General features: G+C 43.6%; 1 protein-coding gene across 4 annotated transcripts in view; it reads left to right on the top strand.

Moving 5' to 3' along the window:
- Nucleotides 1–21,426, top strand: part of PDS5A (PDS5 cohesin associated factor A) — a 63,901-nt gene that overhangs the window by 39,967 nt on the left and 2,508 nt on the right. Inside the window, exons 20-34 of one of the 4 annotated variants that reach the window (XR_014027113.1) lie at nucleotides 2,142–2,265; nucleotides 3,247–3,405; nucleotides 3,538–3,606; nucleotides 5,052–5,188; nucleotides 6,967–7,090; nucleotides 7,668–7,872; nucleotides 8,508–8,622; nucleotides 10,313–10,445; nucleotides 11,630–11,749; nucleotides 12,765–12,827; nucleotides 13,598–13,743; nucleotides 14,989–15,106; nucleotides 17,105–17,460; nucleotides 18,462–19,080; nucleotides 20,023–20,175. Coding sequence is in view for 2 of the 4 variants with exons in the window: in XM_081332740.1 (XP_081188866.1) it covers nucleotides 2,142–2,265; nucleotides 3,247–3,405; nucleotides 3,538–3,606; nucleotides 5,052–5,188; nucleotides 6,967–7,090; nucleotides 7,668–7,872; nucleotides 8,508–8,622; nucleotides 10,313–10,445; nucleotides 11,630–11,749; nucleotides 12,765–12,827; nucleotides 13,598–13,743; nucleotides 14,989–15,106; nucleotides 17,105–17,460; nucleotides 20,023–20,173 (2,020 nt within the window). In the remaining 2 variants the exon portion in view is untranslated. Of the gene's footprint in view, nucleotides 1–2,141; nucleotides 2,266–3,246; nucleotides 3,406–3,537; nucleotides 3,607–5,051; nucleotides 5,189–6,966; nucleotides 7,091–7,667; nucleotides 7,873–8,507; nucleotides 8,623–10,312; nucleotides 10,446–11,629; nucleotides 11,750–12,764; nucleotides 12,828–13,597; nucleotides 13,744–14,988; nucleotides 15,107–17,104; nucleotides 17,461–18,116; nucleotides 18,329–18,461; nucleotides 19,081–20,022; nucleotides 20,176–21,426 lie in introns of those variants that run through there. The other 3 variants (XR_014027114.1, XM_081332740.1, XM_081332741.1) reach the window with 3 other exon arrangements.

The following is a 21,426-nucleotide window of genomic DNA, read 5'->3' as shown; positions in this document are numbered from 1 at the left end:
ATAGAATAGAATAGAATAATTTTTATTTATTTATTTTTAATTTTTATTACATTTATATCCCGCCCTTCTCCGAAGACTCAGGGCGGCTTACAAGCTTAGCAGTAGCCTTCATTCTATGTATATGCCTGCTTATTAGGGCTTTCACACACACACCCCAAGCGGCATTATTACAAAGTCAGCTTATTGCCCCCAACAATCTGGGTCCTCATTTTACCTACCTCGGAAGGATGGAAGGCTGAGTCAACTTTAATAATAATGAAATGAATGGAATGGAATGGAATAATGGAATGAAGAATGGAATGGAATAGAGTAGAGTAGAGTAGAGTAGAGTAGAATAGAATAGAATATATGGGATAGAATTAGAATAGAATAGAAAATAACTATTGTCACTTTGAATGTACACTAATCGGCATACATTAAAAAGAAATTTTGTTGCTCACCTCCAATAGAATAGAATAGAGTCGGAAGGGACCTTGGAGGTCTTCTAGTCCAGCCCCCTGCTCAAGCAGGAGAACCTATACCATTTCAGACAAGTGATTAGCTTCTTCTTAAAAATCTCCAGTGATGAAGCGCCCACGATTTCTGGAGGCAAGCAGTTCCACTGGTTAATTGTCCTCACTTTCAGGAAGTTTCTCCTTAATTCCAGGTTGCTCTTCTTGATTGGTTTCCATCCGTTGCTTCTTGTCCTGCCTTCGGGCGCTTTGGAGAATAGCTTGACTCCCTCCTCTTTGGGGCAGCCCCTGAGATACTGGAACACTGCTATCATGTCTCCCCCGTTTCTTCTTTTCTTTAGATTAGCCAAACCTAAGTACAATCTCTTAGTGATGCAAATGATTACAGGTGGTCCTCGACTTGTTCGTTTAGTAACCGTTCAGAGTTAAAACGGCACTGAGAAAGTGGCTTATGATAGTTTTTCACACTGGTGACTGTTTGCAGCATCCCCATGGTGACGAGATCAAAATTCGGATGCTTGGCAACTGACTCGTATTTATGACAGTTGCAGCGTGTCCGGGGTGGGGTGGGGTGTCACGTGATCCCCTTTTGCAACCTTCTGACAAGCTACGTTACTTAACACCCGGGTTCTTAACTTAACAACTGCAATGGTTCACTTCAGAACTGGGGCAAGGAAAGTCGTGAAATGGGGAAAGCTCAATTAACAAATGTTTCACTTAGCAGCGGAAAATTTGGGCTCAGTTTTCATAACTCGAGGACTACCTGTATTTTTGATGTGAAATGTAACCGTGTTTATTATTTCTAATGCCCATTTGTTAGGGATTGTAGTGCAGAGGTCTCCTTGCGCTACCAAGGAGTTGCACAGACAAGGAAGAGTACTAAGAGCAGTAAGAGTCACACAGTAACCACAAGAGTACACTGAGTTGTGAAGACAAAAAGTATTTTACTTTTGAGGTGGTGTAAAAACAAAAATGCACGGTCAAAAATAAACATTGTAGGCTATCACCATATGCCTAACACCATTTCAACCGCAAACAGGTTTGAATTATCAATTTTTTGCACACACACCACACGGGATGAAATGATTTGAAGGAATTTAGGCTCTAGCACGTTTTGCCTTGGAAATATATGACGTGTCAACCTCCGGCTCAAATTTCCTCATAAAGTTTCAGGATCGCTTTTAATAAAGAAGCTGAGGAAATATCAGTGCATTGGGAACAGATGAAAGAATTGGAATAGTTTTCATTAATTAAAACTTGAGACCTATTGCATATTTTGTAGAAAAGGTATATATTCCTCCCCTTCCAAAAAAGATTCCTGAATAATACCCACAAATTTATCAAGGGAAGTCATAAAGTTCCAGCACTTTTATTTTAGTTTGTCATTGACATTTTTGTCACCTGTATGAGAGAGCAATTGAAAAAATATGCTAAAAAGAAGAATGTCCCATTTTTGTTTTGTATTAACTTTGCCGTTTACAGAAAGTTAATAAATTCCCAAAAGTATTTATTTTATTTCATGTAAATATGAGTATAACTGCTTTCCATTGTTTTAAAATACGTTTAGGTTTTTTTTTAACTAGTATTTTTTTTCCAGAATTGTGAGCCACTCAAGAGTCATTGACTGAAACGGACAGTTATAGAAATTCGGCGAACGAATGAATGAAACTTTTATGTGTCTTTATACAGAACCCTCATTCCGATCTTGCACCAGAAAGCAAAGAGAGGGACACCCCACCAGGCCAAGCAAGCGGTCCATTGCATACACGCCATATTTTCAAACAAAGAAGTTCAGCTTGCGCAAATCTTTGAGGTAAACTTGCCGCGACTGCTTTTGAAAATGCTGCCACCAATTGTAGCAGCCTAGAATTTCCTAAGAAAATCATCAAGTTGGCTTGATTTCATTTGGGGGGGAGAGGGGGGGAAATGAGTAACCTGATGAACATTTTACTCCCATAAAAATAGCACTCGGCACTTAAGACTTTTATGCCGCTTCGCAGTGCTTGATAGCCCTGTCTCTCTCTCTTAGCGGTTCACAGAGTCAGCCTGTCGCCCACCAACAATTTGGGTCCTCATTTTACCGACCTTGGAAGGATGGAAGGCTGAGTCAACCTTGAGCCGGTCAGGATCGAACTCCTGGCAGTGGGCAGAGTTAGTCTGCAATACTGCCTTCTAACCACTGCACCACCAAGGCTTCCTTCCTTCCTTCCTTCCTTCCTTCCTTCCTTCCTTCCTTCCTTCCTTCCTTCCTTCCTTCCTTCCTTCCTTCCTTCCTTCCTTCCTTCCTTCCTTCCTTCCTTCCTTCCTTCCTTCCTTCCTTCCTTCGCAATAGCACATAGACTTATATGCCGCTTCACAGCCCTCTCTCAGCGGTTCACAGAGTCAGCCTCATGCCCACCAACATTTGGGTCCTCATTTTACCGACCTCGGAAGGACGGAAGGCTGAGTCAACCTTGAGCCGGTCAGGATCGAACTTCCTGGCAGTGGGCAGAGTCAGCCTGCAGTGCTGCCTTCTAACCACTGCGCCACCCGGGCTCTCCAAGCAGCAAGATAAATAAAACTATATTCGACTTTTTCTGGTAGCTGGACAATTAACAGGCAAAAATGTTTGGGTTTTGGAAGCCATTCTAACCTATTCTTAGAATAATATATTACGAAACCCAGCCTGCGTTGCATTGCATTTCTCGAGGTTTATGTATTTAAATAAACTTAAATCAGGACAGTACAATCATTTATTTCTTAAAAGACCGTCTGAGCATGCAGTCGTTAACCCTTTGCTTTTCCCTCCCTTCAGCCTCTGAGTCGGAGTTTGAATGCCGACGTTCCGGAGCAGCTCATAACGCCTCTAGTTTCCTTGGGTCACATTTCCATGCTGGCCCCCGACCAATTTGCATCCCCAATGAAATCCGTGGTTGCAAATTTTATCGTGAAAGACCTCCTTATGAACGATAGGGTACGTTGAGCGTAATTTTGCGACAGGTGAATCCACAGGGTGTGGGGAAGGGGGGGAAAAAAGAATAGAGGGTGAACGCCGACACTGAAATTACTCGCTTTGGTAGATGGTTAATTCTTTAAAATCTTGCAGTCTACAGGTGAAAAAAATGGGAAATTGTGGTCTCCGGATGAAGAGGTGTCCCCAGAGGTCCTAGCAAAGGTATGTAGCGATAGCAAGAGCACTTAGACTTATATGCCGCCTCGCAGTGCTTGACAGCCCTCTCTCAGCGGTTTACAAAGTCAGCTTCTTGCCCCCCGCAACAGTCGGGGTCCTCAATTGACCGACCTCGGAAGGATGGAAGAAATAGCCATAGCCATAGCAATAGCACTTAGACTTATATACCGCTTCACAGTGATTGACAGCCCTCTCTAAGCGGTTTACAGAGTCAGCCTGTTGCCCCCACCCAACAATCTGGGTCCTCGTTTTACCGACCTCGGGAGGATGGAAGGCTGAGCGAGCCGGTCAGGATCAAATTGCTGGCAGTGGGCAGAGTTTGCCTGCAGTACTGCATTCTGATAGGTAGGTAGGTGGATGGATGGATGGATGGATGGATGGATGGATGGATGGATGGATGGATGATAAAGAGATGGATGAAGATAGATAGACATAGAAATAGAAGAGATAAAGATAGAGATGATAAAGACAGATAAAGATAGATGGATGTAGATAGACAGAAAGAGAAAGAAAGAAGAGATAAAGATAGAAATGGTGGATAGATAGATGGATGAAGATGGATGATAGAAATAGAAGAAAAGATAGAGATGATAGATAAAGACATGGATGAAGATAGATGATAGGAAATGAAGATGGGCGGATGGAGAGAGAGAAACAGCGAGAGACAGAATGACATAGAGAGATGAGACATAGATAGTTAGCAATAACACTTAGCCTTATATACCGCTTCACAGTGATTGACAGCCCTCTCTGAGCAGTTTATAGCGTCAGCCTCTTTACCCCCCCCCCATCAAACTGGGTTCTCGTTTTACCAACTTGGCGAGAACTTTTTTCCCCCCCGTGAGAAGTTGAAATTGATTGATTGAAACTTTTTTTTTTTTGCACATGGCGGTGGAGGCCTAAAGCGAAAAGGTTTTATAAGAGCCAGCTGAAGGCCTAGGACTGGGGCGACGGTGCGCGTGCCCACAGAGAGGGCTCTGCGTGCCAGCTGTGGCACCCGTGCCATAGGTTCACCACCACAGGTCTAAGCTGCTTTGCACAGCCTCCCCGTAGAGAACAGAGGGGTGTCTCTTTGTTTGGAAAGATGCCAAGGGGGCTTTGAAAGCACCTTGGGCCATCTCTGCTTCGATGTTGTTTTATTTTAGTTTTCTGGCAACGGCGCCCGTCGGACCAGTTATTTCATTTAGAACCGATTCTCAAGGAATCGAAGTGAGAGAGACCTCCTTCACAGCAATCTCCCTTTTTTTAAAAAAAAAATATGTATATATATCCAGGGCTTTTTTTCTCATAGAACGCTCGGAACAGAGTTCCGGCACCTTTTCTGGATGGAACCTTGTAGGGTAGGCAAGGCGGGTTGTATGACATGTGTGAGTTCTGGCACCTTTTTCTTTTACAAAAAAAGCAATGTATATATCTATATATTTATACAGGTTCAAGCCATTAAACTCCTCGTGCGTTGGCTCTTGGGCATGAAGAACAATCAGTCCAAATCTGCAAATTCAACCCTCCGGTTGTTGTCAGCCATGCTGGTCAGCGAAGGCGACCTGACAGAACAGAGGAGAATTAGGCAAGGCTTTGTGACCTGCGTTTCGCCGCTTTGATCTCTTCACGCGTTACCAGTATGCCTGAGTGGAGCAAGGGAGAGCCGTTCAGCCAAGGGAACATGGGCTCTCTGCTTTGCCTCCCCTCGCTGAATTTGGCACACGCTGAACGCACAGGCGTTCAGCGTGGGTTGAGCGTTTCAAATTTCTCTTGGGTATGAATAAGAAATGCATTGGTTTTGAATATTCTATGCTACATAGCAGGGACGCGGTGGCTCAGTGGGTTAGGACGCTGAGCTTGTCGATCAGAAGGTCGGCGGTTTGGCGGGTCGAATCCCGAGTGCCGCGTAGCAGAGTGAGCGCCTGTTACTCGTCCCAGCTTCTGCCAACCTAGCAGTTCGAAAGCACGTAAAAAATGCAAGTAGAAAAATAGGGACCACGACGGTGGGAAGGTAACAGCGTTCCGTGCGCCTTTGGCATCCAGTCATGCAAGCCACATGACCACGGAGACGTCCTCGGACAAGCGCTGGCTCTTTGGCATTGAAACGGAGATGAGCACCGGCCCCTAGACTTGGAAATGACTAGCACGCATGTGCTGGGGAACCTTTACCTTTATGCTACATAGCAGGGGTCCTCAGTCAACCTTGGCAACCTTTAAGACTTGTGGACTTCGACTCAGCTGGCTGAGGAATTCTGGGAGTCGAAGTCCACAAGTCATAAAAGTTGCCAAGGTTGACTGAGGACCACTGCTATTTACCTTTTAGTCTCTGCAGAATATCGACCAAGCAGACTTTATGGCTTCTTTAAAGGGAAAAATTCGATACTGGGTAGAGTCCACGTTGAATTAAAAAAAAATGGAAGGCTATACTGAAATATTCCTGTCTTGCTTGTATGCAACTTGGTTTGGAAGTATCCATCCATTTGCAGCTGAGTTGTACCCTAAGGGTGCCGATTCCGATCTAGCAGGAAGATAAGAGCTGCACAGATGTTCAGTGTGGGTTGAGCGTTTCAAATTTCTCTGGGGTATGAATAAGAAGTGCAGTGGTTTTTTTGAATATTCTATGCTATATACCTTTTAGTCTCTGCAGAATACCGACTAAGCAGACTTTATGGCTTCTTTTAAAGGGAAAAATACAATACTGGGTAGAGTCCAGATTGGAAAAAAAATAGAAGGCTTATACTAAAGTATTGACTTTCTTGCTTGGGTGCATCTTGATTTGGAAGTATCAATCCATCTGCAGCTGAGTTGTACCCTTAGAGCGGGGGACCCCAACCTTGGCAACTTTTAAGACCTGTGGACTTCGACTCCCAGAATTCTCCAGCCAGCCATGCTGGCTGGGGAATTCTGGGAGTCGAAGTCCACAGGTCTCAAAGTTGCCAAGGTTGGGGTCCCCCACCCTGAGGGTGCCGATTCAGATCTCGCAGGTGTATAAATTGTCACTTGTGGCCTGTAAGTCAATACAGAATCTTAGCACAAACATGCAGTCTATAAAAGATGGAATAGATAATAATAATAATAATAATAATAATAATAATAATAATAATAATAATAATAATAATAATAATAATAATAATAATAATAATAATAATAATAATAATAATAGCCAAAGTCGGTTGTGGAAATCCGCCTTTGTTAATTAATGTGAGACTTTTCAGGGAGGGCGATACAGGAATCTGAACCGGAACTCATTGTATCAGTGTGATACGTTTTTGTTAGAGCTGTCGAGCAAATTGTGTGTCTTCAGATCTAAACGTATTTGTCTTAGAAATTTTACTTTTCTTCTTCTTTTTTTCTTATTCACAGCAAATCAGACATGTCGCGGCTACGGTTGGCTGCTGGCAGCGCCATAATGAAGCTTGCGCAGGAGCCCTGTTACCATGAAATCATAACGCCAGAACAATTCCAGCTCTGCGCACTGGTCATTAATGTAAGGAGCTCCCATTTCAAGTAGGGGGTAGCAATTTGAGTTAAAAGAGGATAAAACTTGCCTTTGGGCTGACCGGCCTTTCTCTTTTTCCGCGCAGCGCTTTTGCGAGGAAGCACGAAAGGGACACCAAAAATAAATAAATAAAATAAATAAAATTGTGTCAATGATTGATCTACAAGGGGGTCTTCAAACTCGGCCCTTTTATGACTCGTGGACTTCGACTCCCAGAATTCCTCAGCCAGGCACGCTGGCAGAGGAATTCTGGGAGTTGAAGTCCATGAGTCACAAAAAGGCCAAGTTTGAAGACTCCTGCTCTACTCGTTCTAGAATTCTCCTAGATCAAGGGTCTTCAAAGTTGGCCCGTTTTATGATTTGTGGACTTCAACTCCCAGAATTCCTTAGCCAGGCACGCTGGCTGAGGAATTCTGGGAGCTGACGTCCACACGTCTTAACGTGGTCAAGCTTGCAGACCCCTGTCCACAGATCCAACAGGTTTTTAACTGGTATAACTGTTCTGGAAGTTTGTTTGCCCTCTTTCTCCTAATTGTTCCCTTGTCCTTGCCTTCTCCTCATGTAGGATGAGTGTTACCAGGTGAGGCAGATATTTGCTCAGAAGCTGCATAAGGCACTAGTAAAATTACTGCTCCCATTGGAGTACATGGCAATATTTGCACTGTGTGCCAAAGATCCTGTGAAGGAACGGAGAGCCCACGCTCGGCAATGTTTGCTTAAAAATATAAGCATACGGCGAGAGTACATCAAGCAGAACCCTATGGCAAATGGTGAGTCCCCGTTGCTTGAAAGATTATTTTTCTCTCATAATATTTCCGTTTCCGGCTTTGTAAAAATCTTATCACATGCATGTTTCCCTGTTTGCTTAAGAGACCGGAGGCTAAAACATACAAGGATCGGTTGCTGGAATTGGGTAGGTCTAGTTTAATGAAGAGAAGGATGAGGGGCGGTTTGGGGGGGGGGTGGACAGGATAGCAGTTTTCCAATATCTCAGGGGCGGCCCCAAAGAAGAGGGAGTCAAGCTATTCTCCAAAGCGCCCGAAGGCAGGACAAGAAGCAACGGATGGAAACTGATCAAGGAGAGAAGCAACCTGGAACTAAGGAGAAACTTCCTGATAGGTAGAACAATTAACCAACTTGCCTCCAGAAGCGGCGAACGCTCCAGCACTGGAAGTTTTTAAGACGAGACTGGACAGCCATTTGTCTGAAATGGGTTAGGGTTTCCTGCCTGAGCAGGGGGTTAGATGACCTCCAGGGACCCTTCCAACAACAACAACAGAAACATCAACATCATCATCATCATTAAAAAGAAAAATCTCTGATACTTAGTAAATGACAGTCTGCATGCCAGTTACTCATGTATAACCTTTAGATTATGTTTGTTTTTTGTTTTTTTCCCCCCCAGAAAAACTCGTATCTCTACTGCCCGAGTATGTGGTGCCATATATGATTCATCTGCTGGCTCACGATCCAGATTTTACAAAACAACAAGATATTGATCAGCTTCGTGATGTCAAAGAGTACGTGTCGCCTTCTTTGTGTGTCAACATCTTAAATGTTGGGTTTAAATTGCTACATTTCTGGACTTTTTTTTAAATACAGATTTTTACCTCTTGATTCGTTAAGAGAAGAGAAGAATATTTGTCACCTCCGGCTCACTTGCAATTCTCCAAAGTATTCGGCTTCTTTTGCTGTTTGCCATCTGAATATCTGTCATTTGAATTTCACGCGGGAACTAGTGATGCCTAGAGGGAATGAGTCTGAGATAACAAATAGTATCATAGTTCTTGCATTGATTGATTTTCATAAGCGTGGCAATTTAAAGATTCAGTGTGCCAATGTGAAAAAGTAGGAAGGAATTAGGACAGGTCAATTCATGTGATAGGAGCGAATAAATTAATTAACTCAAACAAGATTTGGAAATAAAATTGGATTCCTTTCAAGCAGCGGTTCCCAATCTTTTCTATAACCCTAACCCCTGGAACGCTTCTGATATATTCTCACACTCCTTACAAAAGTAATTCCTGATTATGCATATACAGTATAATTTTGAAAGTTCTTAACCCAAGATTTCGCACCCCCTGGAATATCGTCTCGCACCCCTGGTTGGGATCCCCTGCTTTAAAAAGCTTTTACAATAAAATGTCAAAATAGGACGAATCAACAGCCACACACTTAACTCGTACTGATAATGTTCATTACCTGGTTGGTAATGAAACGTCTTCAAGAATACCAAGCTCAGAATTCCTTCTGTAGAATAAGCCAAAGGAATTTTCATCTCTTGATTTATTTACCAGTTGTTTAGGCAGCAGAATTCACTCAGTGAATTCTGGAGGCCAGTCTCTCTTAAGTTTCTTGTTTTTTCTTCAAAAAATTATACACCGGTGAATTTATTAATGCTGCGTTGCGGTATCGTCTCTGGGTTTTTGTTAGACTGGAAGGCTATTTCCCAAATCTCAAATCTTCCAAATTTCAAAATCTTCTGGTTCTATGTTACTGGTCCCTATCGATTTGAAAAGGTTCCACTCGGCATTACAGGTCGTCCTCGACTTATATAACAGCTCATTTAGTGACCGTTCAAGGTTGACCACGGCACTGAAAAAAGTGGCTTACGACTGCTTTTCGCACATAACAACCGTTGCAGCATTCCCCCGTGGCCACGTGATCCAAATTCAGAAGCTTGGCAACTGACTCGTATTTATGACAGTTGCAGTGTCCCGGCCTGTGTGCGTGTGTGACGTGATCCCCTTTTACGACCTTCTGACAGAAAGTCAATGGGGAAGCCAGATCCACTGAACAACCACAATACTAACTTGACAACCGCAGCGATTCACTGAAGAACTGCGCCAGGAAAAGCTTATAAAAAGGGGCAGGACTCCCCGTAACAAATGTCTCATTTAGCGACAGAATTTTTGTGTCTCGATTGCGGTCATAAGTGGAGGACTCCCCGCACTAACTTACCTTTACAGATTATATCTTTCCCGACATTAGCACTCCTCCTAACTTCATTAATTTGGCTTCGTAGCTCTTGCCTCAAATTGTTTCTTGCCTGCCTTTTGCACGGGGGGAGGGCAACGCAGAATTCTAACTTTTATCGGGGGTCCCGGGCCAGTTCCGCTGCTGGCGTTTTTCTATCAGGTTTAAAATGTGCCTTTTTATCTAGAGAAAAAGCGGGTTTTTTATAACACTTCGTGGCATTTGGCTGTTTAGGTGCCTGTGGTTCATGTTGGAAGTTTTGATGACCAAAAATGAAAACAACAGTCACGCCTTCATGAAAAAGATGACCGAAAGCATCAAACTTACCCAGGATGCCCAATCTCCAGACGAGCCCAAGGCCAACGAAGTAAGAAATGTGGAGACAGAGAAAGAGGGTTTGAAGTCAAGTCTATTGAACGAGGGGAGAGAATGCTTCACGGCAAGCACTCGAGACAGTCTCTCTCAATTTAGTTGTAAGCATTTTGGGTTGGCAGTCCCGATTTTAGAGGGGAAAAGAAAGGCTAATAATAATAATAAGAAGTTGGGAGGTACCTTGGAGGTCATCTAGTCCAACCCCCTGCTCAGGCAGGAAACCCTATACCATTTCAGGCAAATGGCTGCCCAGTCTCTTCTTAAAAACTTCCAGTGTTGGAGCATTCACCGCTTCTGGAGGCAGCTGGTTCCACTGGTTAATTGTTCTCACCGTCAGGAAATTTCTCCTTAGTTCCAGGTTGCTTCTCTCCTTGACTAGTTTCCATCCGTTGCTTCTTGTCCTGCCTTCAGGCGCTTTGGAGAATAGCTCGACTCCCTCTTCTTTGGGGTTTAACTATTCACCAAGAGCCTTGGTGGAGCAGTGGGCTAATGCCTCCTTAAGTAACACCAGCTGCCTGCAATTAGTGCAGGTTCGAGTCCCACCAGGCTCAAGGTTGACTCAGCCTTCCATCCTTCCGAGGTAGGTAAAATGAGGACCCAGATTGTTGGGGGCAATTAAGCTGACTTTGTAATAATGCCGCTTGGGGTGTGTGTGTGTGAAAGCCCTAATAAGCAGGCATATACATAGAATGAAGGCTACTGCTAAGCTTGTAAGCCGCCCTGAGTCTTCGGAGAAGGGCGGGATATAAATGGGATTAAAATAAAAAAATAAAAATAAATGAAAACCGCTTTCTCTCAGGGGGAAAATTGCAGCTGAGATTGACGAGCGTCCCTGCCAGACGTACAGAGAGTGGAGATGAACAGAATAGCAAATTACGTTAGCCAAAAGAGCGCCTAATTTGGTGGGGAAGTTACATCACCCGTACTGTGAATTGTGGCTTTGTGAGCCAGGCTCCTCTTTGATCAGCCGTTTAAAATACGTTTTGCTATTTTGGAAGAAAAAGAGGCCTTAACGTTGGTTCCCAAGTACGATCCAAGTCTAAAGCAAAAAGCGCAGCGTTCTTAGCATTATAGGGGGACTTACTGATGGGGAGTAGACTGTTGTTATTTTTTTCAGTTAAAAATTGCAAAATAATGCCCAAATTTCCCTTGTGTTGGTTTTCTGTTTTTTTGCTTCAGAAACTCTACACCGTATGCGACGTGGCTCTCTGCGTAATCAACAGCAAAAGTGCTTTATGCAACGCCGAATGCCCAAAGGATCCTGTATTGCCAACTAAATTTTTTACGCAACCTGAAAAGGTGAGTTGGGAAAGCAATCGGGTCAAATATTTTGAGTTTCTTCTTTCATTTAAAGTGTTTCTTCCGATATGCCAACAAAATACGGTGTGGGTTTTATGCCATGTTTCTGAATCATCTTTTTTTTTTAAGACGATTACCTGAATAAAAAAAAACTCTGTTCCAGAATTGCTTCCTCTCCAGTGGAAACGTAATGCTGAAAATTCTTTACATTTAATGTTTGTTCAGACATGCTTAGGTTTCAAAGGCTAAGCAGGAAATAAAAATCCTGCCTGTATAATATGTGGATGTGGAGCCGTCTCTATATCCAACGTATTATATAAGCCAATTATATACAGGCCCCAAATCATAAGAGGAAAAAGGTGGGCAATGAGATTCATTTTAGCTGAAGCACACACAAAACGTCCATGGTTCTTGGTATCTTTATAAAAACTGTTCTGAACTGCTGGATCCAGTTTTTAATTTATCCTGCGGGGATTTGAAATATTCTAAAGCAAATGGTTCCTGAATTGTTCCCTTTTTTAAAAAAGTCATTTGTAACGCAGAATCATAAACAGCTTGCAGATATGCCACAGACAGACACAGTAAGTCCCATCATCGGATTCATGGCACTTATTTTGCCATTGTGGGATTGTGATTTCCCCATGCTGGCTCGGGAATTCTGGGAGTGGAAGTCCACAAGTCTTAAAATTTGCCAAGGTTGGTCACCCCTGCCTTACATGAACCTTGATTTACTTTGGGATACTATCTAGAACAGGCATGTCGAACTGCCGGCCCACGGGCCGGATGCATCCCGACAAAAATGCGCCCTCCCCATTGCCGGCAACGGGGGAGAAAGAGTCGCGATACGTCGCGCGAAGTCACGTACCGTCGCGAGTTTGACATGCCTGATCTAGAAGCCTAAGGGTGCAATTACTGTCAAAGTGAATATAACCAGAATCTAAAAATACTAAAGACTTGATTTTTTTTTCAACTTGCAATGAAATGCTTTTCCTCCCTCCCCTCCTTTTCTTTGAAGGATTTTTGTAACGATAGGAATTATATCTCCGAAGAGTTGAGAGTTCTTCTTTTAACAGGAAAGGTATGGTTTTTATGGATCTAATTCTTGATTTATAACAACATAACACATTATTATATTGCCTGTCTTTTCAGTGTTGGGGGGGTAATCTGGATCGTTGGCTGAGAGGAGATCACAATTTCAGGATTGTACTCTTCAAAGCACTTAGAATTCCACATAAATGGGATGGGGTTGGGTTTTATAAATTAACTTAACTTTTAATCTGTACTAATTTATTACGGGCATTGTTGTTTAATTACTTTTAATAATTTTTAATTTTTGTATCTTGTTTTTATTATGTATTGCCCTGTTCACCACCCTGAGTCCTTCGGGAGAAGGGCGGTATACAAATTAAATAAATAAATAAATAAATAAATAAATAAATAAATAAATAAATAAATAAATAAATAAATAAATAAATAAATAAATAAACTGAGCTCTTGATTTGGAAGGACTCAAGTCAACAGAGCTGCAAATTGCATCATCTCTCTCTCTCTCTCTCTCTCTCTCTCTCTCACACACACACACACACACACACACACACACACACACTCCTGTCTTCCTTTCCTTGTAGTGTCTTTTGTATCCGCGGTACGGTAGCTTCCAGCACACGAGCAATCCTGAATTTTGCTCACAGCCTTGCTCAGCAAAACAATTACGTTTACATAGAAAGCGCAAAAGAGGCTGAAGAACTGCACCAAATAGGATAAACGAATAAGTTCAAATGTGTCCTTGCAGCAGAATAATTACTTTTCTCTCCTTTTTTTTTTTTAAATCTACTTTCTATTTTACAGCCCAAACCAACTGGCGTATTAGGGGCAGTAAATAAACCTCTATCTGCGACTGGAAGAAGACCGTATATTCGAAACACAGGATCAGAAACTGGAAACAACAATAGTGTAAATTCAGAGTTGAATTCTCCAACAGAAAACAGAACAAGGTATGTGGGATTTTCAGTAATAAGGCTGAGGTATTAAAACACAAGCTCTTGGGTTAAAATAATTTTTCTTCTCGGCGTAAAACTGCAAAGAGGGATGCTTTTTTTCTGTGGATGCCCTTTTTCAATCTGATTGCAGAAATGGAGTTAATAATTGAACTTTCTTATTATTATTTTTTTAATCCCATTTATATCCCGCCCTTCTCCGAAGACTCAGGGCGGCTTACAATCTAAGAAGCACAAATCAATGTGCTTAGCAATAGCCTTCATTCTATGTATATGCCTGCTTATTAGGGCTTTCGGGGGGGCCCAAGCGGCATTTTTAGAAAGTCAGCTTATTGCCCCCCAACAATCTGGGTCCTCATTTTACCTACCTGGGAAGGATGGAAGGCTGAGTCAACCTTGAGCCTGGTGGGACTCGAACCTGCACTAATGGCAGGCAGCTGGTGTTACTTAAGGAGGCATTAGCCCACTTGCTCCACCAAGGCTCTCCTCTAAGCATTGCACTTTGGGGTGGAACTTTCTATACAACTGAGCATGTAAATACCGATACTTATGTATCTCCTGAATAAATAATTTTTTTTTAATTAATAAATCTTTCATCTTCATTCTCCATAATCTCCATTCTCCGAACTCAGCTTGGGAAAACTCCCTTTAAATTGGAGTTCTCCAAACGCGGCAACGTTGAAGACTTCAACTCCCAGAATTATTCAGCCGGCCAGGAATTCTGAGAGTTGGAAGTCCACAAGTTTGAAAATTGCCGAGTTTGGAGACCCCTTCTTTTAAATCATGTTTCATACAGTAGCACGGAGGTTCCCCAACCTTTTGGGCACCAGGGACCGGTTCCACGGAGAGAGGTTTTTCCACGGACCGCAGAGTGCGTGGCTTTGTGTGCTGCCCGCATCCCGCAGATGGGGCTTTGCTTGTTTGTGCAGACCAGTTGCTGGCATGCCGTGGCCCGTTACCGGTCTGCGGCCCGGTGTTTGGGGACCCCTGCAGTAGCAGTATTTTATAGGGCTGTTAAATGAAAATGTCCACTTTTCGTTTGTTAAAAAAAAAAAGATGGATAGGACTAAAAAGCACAAAGTTTGTGAGTATTTTTTTTAAACTGAGTATTTCTTTCTGAATTTTGACAATTAACGCCCAATGCAGCTAGCCGACTGTTTCCTTGTTGATCCTTTGGTTTCGTAGCTACAAAGGGAAAACAACAACAACAGCCACCGAATTTATATTAATCTTTTTTTAAAGTTTGTCCATCAGAGAGCCGAGCTCAGACCTATCAGAGACAGGTGTCAGCGAAAACGACGAAAATCCAGTGAGAATAATTTCGGTCACCCCAACAAAAATGGAACCTGTGAAAAACAAGGTAGGGTCAAGCTGCTTAAAAATTTTATTATTTAGGAAAACTTAATAAAGAAGTTGTTAGAATTAACTGTTGTACTAATTAAGCAGTATATGTTGCGTGACCGTGATGTTTCCAGCTGGGTGAATTACCTGTAGTCCCGACAGTTGAAGGCCCAAATTTTCTGTTGTCAAGTGAGACATTTGTTAAGTGAGTTTGGGCCCATTTTACGGCCTTTCTTGTCACCGTTGCTAAGGGAATCGCTGCAGTTGATAAGTTGGTAACCCGGTTGTTAAGTGAATCCGGCTTACCCATTGACTTTGCTTGTCAGAAGGTCAGCAAAGGGGATCACGTGACCTCGGGACACGGCAACGGTCATAAGTATGAACCAGTTGCCAAAAATCTGAATTCTGACCACATGATCGTGGGCAGGGGTCTTCAACCTTGGCCCTTTTATGACTTGTGGACTTCAACTCCCAGCATTCCTCAGACAGCGTGCCTGGCTGAGGAATTCTGGGAGTTGAAGTCCACAAGTCATAAAAGGGCCAAGTTTGCCAAGACCCCTGATCATGGGGAATGCTGCAAAGGTCGTAAACGTGAAAAGCTTGCCGTAAGTCACATTTTGGTGTAACTTTGAACAGTCACTAAATGAACTTTTGTAAGTTGGGGACCGCTGGTAATTTCTGCTAAGCGTCAAATGCGAACCTGCCAATCACAGGAGACAGATTAGAAAGTTCCTGATCATTTCCTTGGCCAGCCATAGGACTCACTGCGAGCCTCTCTTTTTTTCTGTCCTTCTTGGCCTATCTTCCCGTTTCTTGTGATGACAACAATAAAGGCGACACCCCACCTTGTCCCCCTTGCAGTGACAAATTTAATAAATAATAATAATATAATGATAATTATAATTCAAGCTGCCTGCTTGAACACCAGGCAGGAAAGATAAGCTAAAAATAGGGGTTTGAAATGGAATATACCTGAGTTAGAACTCTTTAAACCGGATTCAGTATAAATCTTGACATCAAAGAGACGAATTGAAAATAACGTGGGCTTTCATTTACATATCCTGCATTTATTATTTTTATAAAGAACTCAAGGTTGGCAAACATCTCTAATATTCCTTCCTTCCTCCCGTTTTCCCTACAAAGACAATCCTGTGAGGTGGACTGGGCTGAGTGATAGTGACGCAGCCTAAATCCCCCAGCTAGTTTTCATGCCTAAAGTAGACTAGAACTCACCGTCTCCAGGTGATAGATCCAATGACAGCTTTTTTATCCCAGCTGCCTTAATCCAGCTGCCTTTCATGCATAAAGTGGGATTAGAACTCATAGTCTCTTGGCGATTGGCTCAAAGTCACCCGGCTGGTTTCCATGCCTAAGGCGGGATTAGAACTCATAGTCTCTTGGCGATTGGCCCAAAGTCACCCGGCTGGTTTCCATGCCTAAGGCGGGATTAGAACACATAGTCTCTTGGCGATTGGCCCAAAGTCAACCGGCTGGTTTCCATGCCTAAGGCACGATTAGAACTCATAGTCTCTTGGCGATTGGCCCAAAATCACCCGGCTGGTTTCCATGCCTAAGGCAGGACTAGAACTCACAGTCTCTGGGTGATTGGCCCAAAGTCATCCTGCCGATTTTCTTGCCTAAAGTGAGACTAGAACTCACTGTCTCCCAGTTTTCAGCCTGGTGCCTCAACCACTAAACCAAATTGGGTTCTGATTTGACGTTCCCACAGTGATGTTAAATCTGCTGCCTTTTCGCTGTGATGTGGCCAAAGAACGACTTACGTATTCTGTGAACAGACTGTTAGAAAGGGCCGGATGTAGAGACGGGGAATCCCCTCGGCAGCAGTAATTAATCCCCTTGGATTAATTACACGGCGATGCTTTCAAGGCGGCGGTTGCCGCTGCTGTTGTTGTCAACAGTCTTGGAAATGTATTTCAGCCACGAGCCAATTGAAACGGATACAGTTTCCACCTGACACTGGGTTGACCAAAAAACTATTTTTTCTTTTCTTTTCCAGGAGATTAATTCTGACCAGGCACCCCAAGAAAATGTCAGTGCCGATCGGGGCAAAAAAAGAATCGCGACCGCAGCCGGAACGGAGAATTTCCATCAAAAAGCTGAAGAGAAGAAAACAGATGAAACGGGTCAGCCTGCTCCCCCCAAACCCCGGCGAGGACGTCCCCCCAAGTCTGAATCTCAGGGCGCCACCACGAAAAGTGCCGAAATGGGTAAATCCTCCGGACGAGGACGGAAAAGGGCGGCCCCGGCTCCAGAAGCTCCGGGCGCACTGGAGGCCAGCAATGCAAAGGCACCAAAGCAGCAAGAGGCCACAAAGAAAACGGCACCAGCACAGAGGCAGATTGACCTGCAGAGGTAAAGGCTGGCTGGTTTGGCCTCCTTGGGGAAGAGGGGTGGGGGAGTTCACCAATCACGTTCGAAGGCCCTTTCTGGCTTTATTAGATGGTCGGCAGTTTGGCGGGTCGAATCCCGAGTGCCGCGTAGCAGAGTGAGCGCCTGTTACTCGTCCCAGCTCCTGCCAACCTAGCAGTTCGAAAGCATGTAAAAATGCAAGTAGAAAAATAGGGACCACTCCGGTGGGAAGGTAACAGCGTTCCGTGCGCCTTTGGCGTCTAGTCATGCCGGCCACATGACCACGGAGACGTCCTCGGACAAGCGCTGGCTCTTCGGCTTTGAAACGGAGATGAGCACCGGCCCCTAGATTCGGAAACGACTAGCACGCATGTGCGGGGGAACCTTTACCTTTACCTTTAATCTTATCCTTCAGAGAATAACAAAATTGGAAGGGACTTTAGAGGTGTTCCAGTCCAACCCCTTGCTCCTTTAAAAGCTCCGGTGTCGGAGCAGGCACAACTTCTGGAGGCAAATTAACTGTTTTCCCCTGTTGGGAAATTTGCAATAATTGGGGACGAAGCTGTGATTTTTTTTTACCCCCTCTGGGACAAATCTTACCTGTGGTACTATGTGCTGTTTGCCTCCCTACCCTTCTCTCTCTGCTGAATTTCCCCCAGATGCAATTCTGCAATTTGTTCCTTGAATATAAATCCTCCCTTGTTGAGCCACTCCAAGGTCCCAAGATTTTGGGACGATGCAATCTTCCAAGGTTTTGTGCCGATGCAAAAATAAAAGGAATCACCTGCTTAAACCCTTTGGATACCAGCAACCTTCACGTTGACCACCAGAGTCAGGGCTGTATCTGATTTAACATCAGCAGAAGAAACAGGTGGATTGGTAACATTCCTGTAGTAGACCCAGTTGTGTTGATCGCCTGTATTGTACCTCTGAAACCGCAACTCTCGCGTTGCACAACCCATCCACAAATCCAAAGTGTACCTCTGCTTAATTGCTTTTTCCAGCTGGGGGAGCAGGATTCACACCAGGGCCATGATCTTATGACCTCCAGGGCATGAAGGTCTCTTTAAAAATGTCTTCTGAGCAGCAGCGGCGGCAACGGTTGTGAAATCCTGTCCATCGCAAAACGATAAGGAGTTTTGAGAATTGAAAGTATCAGGCGCAAGAGAGACTATCCTAAAAGTTTGTCCTTGTGTTTCCCATCAGCGCTGCCATTCCAAATAGTACTGCTTTGGTAATCTTTTGTGTTGTTTTCTATGCATAAAAGAGAGTAGCCAGAAATTGCCCAAAGCAAGAGAAATATCACAAATCTCTCTCGCCATTAGCAGGCCATCTCCTAACTCCTTGGCGAATTAAATGCACAAAGTCGGTGTTTGTCGTTTCGCTTATATCCTCCCTAACCTCCACATTCAGATTCAACCTGTGGTTCTCCTCCCATCTTTTCCCCACAGCTCTTCTCTTTGCACACTTGAATGTGTTACGCACATAGAAGGGATAACTGAGGGCAGTTGACTTGCAAAGTCCAACCTAAATTATTCCAGAAATCACTACAGCGGGGGTGACTTCTTGTATCTGAAGTCAGAATGTGACGAAAACTAGATATCTCCCTATTCTACCATGATGGTTAAGTCTCTTGCATTTTTAAGATTTCTGTACTCACAAAGGACTTGAGTCTTAGGATATGACAGAAGGTTTAAATAAGAGCTGCTGCCTGTTATTTACGCACTGCATAAGAGGAAGGAGAAACACGTTGCTTTGTTCTGGTTTTAAAGAAAAATCCGTTCTTTTAATCTATTTGCCAGGACGTCCAGAGAGCTCAAGCGAGTGGGATTAATCTGATTTCGCCCCCGTGCATCAAAGCAAAATGACTACATGTATTTGCTTTGATGGCATTCAAAGAATGTTGGGGTCGTGGAAGGCTATAAGAGGCGGATAAAATTTGTGGAGCCTTAGTTCACTCTTTATAGCAAGCTAGCTTTGAAAAGCACTTAAAAGCAGGTTACGTTGCGATCCTATTTCAAAATGAAAAGTGTAAAAGTTATTAAGACACGAGCACATTTTTGGATGGCCTACACCAGGGCTCCTCAAACCTGGGCCTTGGATGACTTGTGGACTTCAACTCCCAGAATTCCTCAGCCAGGCACGTGTGCCTGGCTGAGGAATGCTGGGAGTTGAAGGCCACAAGTCATCCAAGGGCCATGTTTGAAGAGCCCTGGCCTACACAATTGGGAGTCTAGTTGATAAAGAGTTTACCAGCCTCTCTTTGGTTGCAATATCTCAACACAAATCGTACCCTGGCATTCCCCCCCAAAGCAATTTAAATATATATATATACACACATACCACCAAGCGCATTTATATTTATCTGTAAAACACACCTCTGGTTTTTAAAATCACGGAAATGTCTCATGTCAGCCTATTCCAGTTTTGGGATGGTGGTGGTGGAAAAAAACACCCCAAACCAGAAATTAACCGAGCTCCACCGGGAAAGGCCAGACATAGTCTATATGATTTCAGTCCGAACTTTGTTCCCTGTGTGATATTGCCATTCTGACCTTTTTTCAGAAGCCAGGTGCTGGGCAGTGATGGAGATTCAGTGTTGGAGATAGAGTCCAGTCCAGGATATTCTGCGAGTGAAACGGATCTTTTTAAACTTTGTGAGAGCAGCCAGGATGACCTTGAGGAGACAGATCTAACGCAGGCAGGCTGGCTGAAGGTGCATCAGGCAGAAAATTGAGGGCTTTTGTCGGTGGTTCATTACATTCTCAATCCTGGAGGGAGATGGTGAAAACCGTGAGGAAGGATTATAAATTCAGTTTAACTCAGATCAGAGGTCGCCCAACCTGTTGGGCACCAGGGACCGGTTCCCACGGTTTTCCCACGGACCGGAGCGGATGCGCTTGCATCCCGCGGATGGGGCTTCCCTGGTTGGCGTGGACCGGTTTTTGTGGCATGCCACGGACCGGGAGTCGGGGACCCCTGTTTCAGATCATGAAAGTTTACTTACTTATTTATCGCTTTAACGATAGGAGAAAAGCAAAGATAATTGCGGCAAAAAATACCTAGCAAGCATGTTTTTTAAAAAAAGTGGGGAAAAATACAACAGAAGGAAAAAAGAAAAAAAACCACGCTATCTTTTTAACAGTAAATAGTTACAATTCTACATACAGGGAGTCCTTGACTTGCAGCCACTCGTTTAGTGACGGTTCGAAGTTACAATGGCATTGGGGGAAAAAGAGTGACTTCCAGCCCATCCTCGCACTCACCACCGTTGTAGTATCCCTGTTGTAGGTCATGTGGTCAGAATTTTAAGCGCCTGGCAACCTCCGCGCATTTATGACGGTTGCTGTGTCCCAGGGTCACGTGGTCTTTGTGATATTCCCGACCTGGCTTCTGACAAGCAGAGATAATAATCTGGCGTAAGCCAGATTCACTTAACCACCATTTGATTCACTTAACCAGCCTGGCATAAACGTTTGGCACCAAAAAGAGGTCTGTACATGTTTTATAGTGCTCAAATAGGCAATGCCTCCAATCCTGGCGTTTTTAACACTTGCCACTTTTAAACGTATTTGTTTAATCTCTGCCTCAGACAGAGGAGTAAATAAAAATGGGGTTTTTTGTATGTCGTCTAAACGTGGTAGGTTAACTTTATTTAGAAAGGCCTTCATGTTCACGTTCAGTACATTCTCTAGTTTGCTGCACAACTTGAATAGAGTTTTAGAAATTGACCATTTGTATCCACTGGATTTGAAAACTTTTCATCCCCTTGTAATAGTTGGAATCCTTGCCTTCATTTTTGTTGGATTGAAACTTATCATCCAAGATTTTCCCCGGACTTTCCTCTTGTTTTCTCCCAAGTATCCCTGTTGTTAATTAGGTTAGCGCAAATTTTGTCTGCTTAATATTGCCATTAATTCATCTCTCTTTCTCCATCATAGAAGGGCATTTAACCATCTGGGCCGACAA

This window comes from Vipera berus (assembly GCF_964194415.1).
Source record: "Vipera berus genome assembly, chromosome: 7".
NCBI classification, from domain to species: Eukaryota; Metazoa; Chordata; class Lepidosauria; order Squamata; family Viperidae; genus Vipera; species Vipera berus.
The sequence above is the reverse complement of the archived record's forward strand: the minus strand, read 5'-3'. Positions and strand labels throughout refer to the sequence as shown.